Source organism: Dioscorea cayenensis, unplaced genomic scaffold (genome assembly GCF_009730915.1).
Source record: "Dioscorea cayenensis subsp. rotundata cultivar TDr96_F1 unplaced genomic scaffold, TDr96_F1_v2_PseudoChromosome.rev07_lg8_w22 25.fasta BLBR01001704.1, whole genome shotgun sequence".
NCBI lineage: Eukaryota > Viridiplantae > Streptophyta > Magnoliopsida > Dioscoreales > Dioscoreaceae > Dioscorea > Dioscorea cayenensis.
Genome location: NW_024088095.1, coordinates 1 through 7,182, shown reverse-complemented (window position 1 = coordinate 7,182; position 7,182 = coordinate 1). Strand labels below are relative to the sequence as shown.

At 47.6% G+C, this 7,182-nt stretch overlaps 1 protein-coding gene across 1 annotated transcript; it reads right to left on the bottom strand.

Moving 5' to 3' along the window:
• Positions 1-6,466: 6,466 nt before the first annotated feature.
• LOC120256892 (vegetative cell wall protein gp1-like) lies at positions 6,467-7,068 on the bottom strand (the record flags this gene model as incomplete). Its single annotated transcript, XM_039264562.1, has 1 exon — positions 6,467-7,068. A coding segment is annotated over one exon (602 nt), but the record flags the coding sequence as incomplete, so codon positions are not given.
• Positions 7,069-7,182: the final 114 nt, after the last annotated feature.

Genomic DNA, 7,182 nt, shown 5'->3' with positions numbered 1-7,182 from the left:
ACAGGGCCAGGGTCTTTGAAGAAAAACTATTGCCCTAAAAAATCTATGCACTTGAGAAACGGATGGCCACAGACTTTCAAAAAAAAAATGTTGGCCGCAAAAATCTATGCACTTGAGAAAAAGATGGAAATTTTCCTGACCATGAAAGCAATCCCAGGCAATCCCACAACAACTAAGACCTCGACAACCCCAAGTACCCCAATTTTAGCCCTGACAGCAGCAAGAGAGGAAATACACCATTGAAGATGTTCTAGCAAAGTTTATAATCAACATGGAGGCAAAGTTTGTAACTGTGAACACCCGATTTGATGAGCTTGGTACAATACTAAGGAGTGTTCAAACGTCAATCCAAGCACTTAAGAATCAAGTTAGGCAACTTTCTATGGCAAATTCCGAGCCTTCTTTGAGCAAACCATTGACCAATATTGAAAATAACATAAGTGAAAACCTAACGGCCGTCAATCTTAGGAGTGGGAAACAAGTGGAAGATGGTGTAAAGCAAGACAATGAGGATGTCATCATGGTCATGGAAAAATGTGAGGAAGTGAAGGAAGCTCAATTGACCACAATTGAAGAAGCTACTTGCCTCAACATAGATCATTCCATAAATCTATCCATTATGGTCACGCGCACTAGAAAAATTCTGGGAATTGTATTTCAATATTTGGGTAAAAAGCTAAGATCATCCTTGAACATACCAATCTAGGGCTTGAACAATTCCCAACCAAAAATTTTTCCTTGGAGGCCCAAGAAAATTTTATGGGCACTTGAACCCACCATTGCCCTTGTACTAGACACACTTGGCTTAGAAGGGATTCAGGTACAAATATACTATAACCATTTGGTATTTCATACCCTTCCAACCATTAGGGTTGTACCTAGTTGAGTATTGGCCTTAATTAGAGATATACTGAAACTTTATGCAATCATAGGATGACTTGGGCGGAAGAGATTCCAACCCAATACTTGTATGGGATTAGGGGTTATCTCCATGACCATCATGGTAACCTACTGTTGAATGTCTCTTGGCCCAATCACCATCACCGTTGTAATTTTAGCATCCCTCTAGCTTTAGTAGTCTCGAGGGGATCCTAGGCTAGGGACCTTGCACTTTCATTGCTACTTGTTTCTTTAACATGCTTATATGGTGAGCCTTAGTCCATGTATTTGTAGTATTCTCTTTTGTTATTTTCTTACTTTGTTATAAATCTATATTTGCTAGATTAGACAGTGCCGTCTAGGGGAAAGTAATAGAAGTTCTTGGGACCATAAGGTATACGACCCTTTTATCTTTGTTTGGAGAATTTTTTTCCCAACACTTGTTTTTTAACCCGAGAGTGTGTCATGTTTTACATTAGACAACATTTTGTATCAACAACTTAAAAGATGAGTTCTGAATAATCTCCATGTGAGTGTCAAGAGGCCAAGGTAAGAAAACTAACAAAAGAGCATCCCTTTACATTGGACCTCATCAGTGGTTCATGCGAAGAATGAAAATTTTTATTGACCTCTCTATAAGCATTAAGAGGCAAGACTGAAAAATTCTTGAAGAGAATTTTTACCATACATTGGACCTCATCAATGTGTCAAAGAGTTGAAAAGAAACCCTCCAAGACCTCCCTGTAAGCCTCAAGAGGGAAGAGTGGAAAATACCCCTACATATATTGGACCTCATGAGTGAGTAATGACAAGAATGAAATTTCTTTTTGAGACCTCCCTGTGAGCGTCAAGAGGCAAGAGTGGAAAATACTATTAGATTGGATCCCATCAGTGGGTTATGAGAAGAATGAATTTTTTATAGACCTCCATGTGAGCGTCAAGAAGAAAAAGTGAGAAAAAAATATCAAAAGAGAGCATTCACTTTTCATTGGACCTCATTAGTGGGTCATGAGAACAATGAAAAGAAACTTCTAAGACTTCCATATCACCATGAAGAGGCAAAAGTGAAAAATTCTCGAAGATGAAAATAAATTCTCGAAGAGAATTTTCATCTTGCACTAGACTTTATCTGTGGGTCAAAAAGGTGAAAAGAACCTTCCAAGACCTCCCTATTGTTAGGTTGAAAAGATTAAACAATTTTTCATTAACACAAAACCTACAATGTACAAGGTATATATAGATACACAGTTATATAAATAAGGTAGCTATACAAATATAGATATACAGCTGTATACACAGCTGTATTCCCTAACACCCCCCACAAACTCACGGGGATCAAACATCGAGAGTTTGGACAAGAGAAAAATCATGTTGTGCCCGTGTTCGAGATTTAGTAAACAGATCCGCAAGTCGACGCCGAAGGAACAAACTGGGGAGCCGTAATGCCTTTGTCAGATCGATCACGCAAGAAGAAAGCATCAACACCAATATGCTTGGAGAGGGAATGTTTGACATGATTCAAAGTGATCCGAATGGCACCGTGTTGTCACAATGTAGAGGAGTAGGAGCATGTGAGACAACACCAAGATCATGCAAAAAGCCAACGCAACCAAACAATCTCCTCAAGCAGAGTAGCTATAGCGCCAAGCTCGCTTCAGCTAGACCGAGAACACCAGTTTGCTTCTTGGACTTCCAAGCAATGAGAGAAGAGCCCAAGAACAAACAGAAAGCCAAGAATGTAATCGACGATCGACGGATCACTCAGCCCAAGTAGCATCGAATAAGAACGAAGCTCCGCAGAACTGCGGCTGAGAAAAAGAAGGCCTCGAGACGGAGTCGCTCAAGATAGCGCAAAAAGCCTCAAAAAGATGGGCATAGTGAATGTAAGTAGGTGCACTAACAAACCGACTCAAAAACATGCACAAAGATAAGCAATGTCCGGACGAGTGAGGGTAAGATAGACCGACTCCCAACCAAGTGACGATAGCGTGTCGGATCGATAAGGGAGTCCCCTCATCAAGACGCAATCAAGATGTAGCTCCATAGGAGTGGTTACAAAGACAAGAGTCGAGAGAGCCGCCTGCAGGCGAGGATATCGATGTGTAACGCTCGGGACAACTCGAAAACCAAGAGAAGTAGAAGTGACCTCAATGCCCAAAAAAATAGCTCAATCGACCAAGATCGACTCATCCGGAAATGTTGTCGAAGGTGATGCTTGACAAAAATCCATACGAGCAGGATCATCACCAGCTGATGATCATATCATCCACATAAAGCAACAACAAAGTCCCACCACGAGAGGAAGAGTGCACAAACAAAGCGGGATCATGCGGACTAGGTCGAAAACCAAGCAGAACCACAGAGAATCGAACGCTCAAACCAAGCCCGAGGAGCCCTGCTTTGAGACCATAGAGAGCCTTCCAAGGCGACTGCACCAAAACCGTAAGGAGAAGAAAAACCGTGGGGAGGAAGCATGTAAACCTCCTCGTCGAAGATCCCCGTGAAGAAAAAGCATTCTTCACATCAAGTCGAAAGAGGGACCATCGTCGAATAGCAGCCTACAAAGAATGAGAGCTCGAATGGTAGTCATATGAGCGACGGGAGCAAAAGTCTCATCATAATCTCGTCCCTGCTCCTGCTGAAAACCACGAGCCACAAGGCGAGCCTTGTACCGCTCTACGTAACCGCCGAGCGTAGTCTTGACTTTATAGACCCACTTGCGTGTAATGGGAACAAAGCACTGGGAGGAAGGGACAACCAAATCCCATGTAGAGGTGCGCCGAGCGCCCAACTCACAGCATATAGCAGCCTGCCACTCGTGTATTTTGACAGCCTCTCAGAAGAAGATGGCTCGAGGGCCATTGAGGGAGAAATAGGTAGGTCAAGAAGTCGAGAGGCAAGATTAAGGCGATCGTGGGGATGACGATCACGAAGAGGATAGCGACGCAGTGGGGATCATCCGCAGGGAACACATCGTAGGAAACCGCTGGCGCCGGGGGTGACTCGCCAGAAGAGGAGGAGCGGAATAGAAACATGGACATGAGGGTCAACAAATCAACGGTGAAACAGATGGAGGAGAGACATGTGGAGGTGGGGGACAGAGGAGGTGGTGAGGACACAATGAGAAACCGAACATCGGGTCGATGTAGTAGAGGAGTGAGAAGAAGAGGAAGGGAAGGAACAAAGAAAGGACGATCCTCAACAAAAAGAGACATCACGCGAGATACTGGAGGCGACGTGTAACAGATCATAACACCGATAGCCTTTGTGCTCGTGGACTATAACCAAGGAAGACACAAGGAATAGATCGAAAGGTAAAAGTTTAGTCCGCCTCCCGAGGCATAAGGAGGACATAACACAAACAACCAAACACACGAAGATGAGAATAACGTGGTGGGTCGGAGAAAAAACATTCCCTCGACTACAACCCTCAAGAAAGGAAGAGGGTTGAAGATTGATGAGGTAAACAGAAGAGAGACAGATCTCACCCCAAAAAGTGAGGGGGAACATGGGAGGCAATGAGAAGAGTACGAGCGGTTTCAAGAATATGACGATGTCTTTTTCAAAGAAGGCCATTCTCGAGCATGGGCACCGTGACAAGAGAGTCGAGGAAGAGTGCCGTGGGAGGCAAGAACCTCACGAAACTCATGAGAAAGATATTCCTCCCCGAATCGAACGGAAAAGTACGAATGGTGGCGTAAAAAAATTGGGTACGCACTATATTAGAGAAATCAATATAAACCTTTAAAAAAACTCGTAACGAGAACGCATAAAATAAATCCAAGTGTAACGAGAGAAATCATCAACAAAAAAATAACATAATAACGATGTCCACCTTTTGGAAACAAACGGGCAGACCCCAAACATCCGAATGAACTAATTCAAACGGAGACCCGCACTCTAGACACACTGAAGGATACGGGAGTTGTAGCTGCTTTGCCAAGCTTACAACCCGAACAAGAATGAGAATTATCAACTAAAACACGACCTAAAAAAACGCCCTCGATGAATAAGAGAAAGACATGACGAGAACCACTAGGATGGCTAAGCCGATGATGCCACCGATGGAAACGAACAAGAGAAAAACAATAAATAGAGGTCACTGGAATGTAGAAGAGGATGGAAGACTGAAGATGATCGAGCACATACACCCCACTCATGGCGATGGCTACCCAATGAGGGTCCCTCAGTAAGACGATCCTGCACACGACAACCAAACTCATCAAAAATAACAAGATAGCCAAGAGAAGCGAGTTGGCTAGCAGAAATAAGGTTCATGGAGAGCTGTGGTACAAAGGCAACATCATGAATATGAAAATGAGTGGTGGTAAGAGGCCACGACTAGATAGGGAGTGTCGTGCATTAGCAATAATGACACGAAGATCGGAAGAAAAAGGGATGAAGAGAGTGAAGGTGGGTAGCATCATAGGTCATATGAAAAGAAGCTCCGGAGTCAAGTAACCAAGAGGATGAAGAACACCAGAGGGGGCAGAGGCGATCGATGGGTGAGTGGAGACGCCGGAGGCATCCCGAGTGAGTACTCGGGGTCAAGAAGGAGATATCTCGACTCGGAAAGTCACGAATAAGTTGCTGAAAACCGCCGCCAGACAACGGACCACTTTGAGTAGCGAGGGTGGGTGGGGGTCAAGCGCCAGGTCGCTATCTCGAGCCTCGCTGAAGCTATGCGACACTCAAGCACGAATATGGCTGTGAGCATGGCAAAGAATGACACCGAACTCGACTGGCCGAGGAGGTGCACTAGAAACCGGGTCCCCGAGATCGAGATAGAGGACTGGACAGAGCGCTTAAGACCGTGAGACGGCATCAAAGGAGCAATGATCGAGACTGGGTGCTCGCTGGGGAGCAAAGAAGAACAGAGTGAGGAGCAAAGCAGTGGTGGAACCACATCTAAGGACCAAGACGAGTCTCCTCAAGCAAGCACATATGCCGAGTATCACTAGCGCATCTGAGGTGTAACCCGGCAGTAGCCGAGCCCGAACGGCCTCGAACTCGTGGCGAAGACGCATGAGAAACTCATAAAGTGCGAAGATAATCACGATCCTCGAGCAATGGCAAGACACTCGGGCACGTGTCGGAGAAGGAGAGGGTGTCATCTCATCACACCGACGCCATAAATCACCGAAAGCACGGCAAAGAAATCCGAGATGTACGCCCTCACGCCGATAGGTAGATGTGAGAGTCTCAGAGCAAGGAGTAGCGCAACGCCCGATCGAAGGGAAGATAGAGTGCGCAGATGATCCCAAATCGCCTTTGGTCAGAAAGATCACAAACGACCAAGCGAATAGGAAGCTCACAGATCGACAGATGATAGCAATGGTACGAAAGATCATCCTCACCCACTCGAGCAAGTCAAGAGACGTGGAAGAGGACGCTACCGATAATCAGAGACGAAGAAGAGCCGAAGAGGCGGCACTAGAAGAAATCGGAGGCGGACGGGTACCATCAACATGACCCCAAAGATTAAGTCCGCGAAGAAGCACACGTGAAAGTGGACGACCATGCTTTATAATTTCTCGCCATCGAGCATAACGTCCGCCTTTTGCAGATCAAGAAACTCGGGCAGAGGCTATGGAAAAACACACTGCTGGTCGAGGGGCGCGGCGGCGCCGCTAACGGCAACACGGGCGCTGCGAGGGCCGAGGGCGAGCGCAGTAATGGCTAGTGGCGCAGGGCGGGCGCGAAGGCTGACGCGGGCGCTTGTGAGCCGCGAGGCAGCCCGGGCGCCAGCGTGCGGGCCCAGCGGCACATTGACGCTAAGGCCGTAGCGGCGTCGGCCGACGCGGGCGGCGCGCGGCTGCGGCTGGTCGCTACAGGCGGCGGGCGGCCGGTCGAGGCGAGGGCGCGCTGGGCGGGCGCTTGTTGCGAAGGCGGCAGTGAAGCTGGCGCATGCTGGGCGTAGCGGCGCTAAGGTCCGCGGCGCTGACATATGGTCGCGACTGGGCGAAAAGCCTCGTGCGCTGCTTTGGCAAGTGCCAGGCGTGACGGGCGGCGGGCGGTTGGCAGCTGCGGGCAGATGCGCGCTGGGCGGCGGCGCTACCGGTTGCTGGCGTAGAGCAGTGACTGGTGACGCTAAGGCTGGGCGGTAAGGCGCGGGCGAGCGCGCGGCGGCCGGGCGGCTGGTGGGCGGCGGCGCCGTCGACGGCGGCGCTGTGTCGCCGAGGGCGGGCGCTACGATCGAGACAAAGACGCGGGACGAGACAATGGAAAATCAGGTTTAGAAAAACCTCTCGCGATACCATGTTGGGTTGAGAAAGGATTAAACAATTTTTCATTAACACAAAA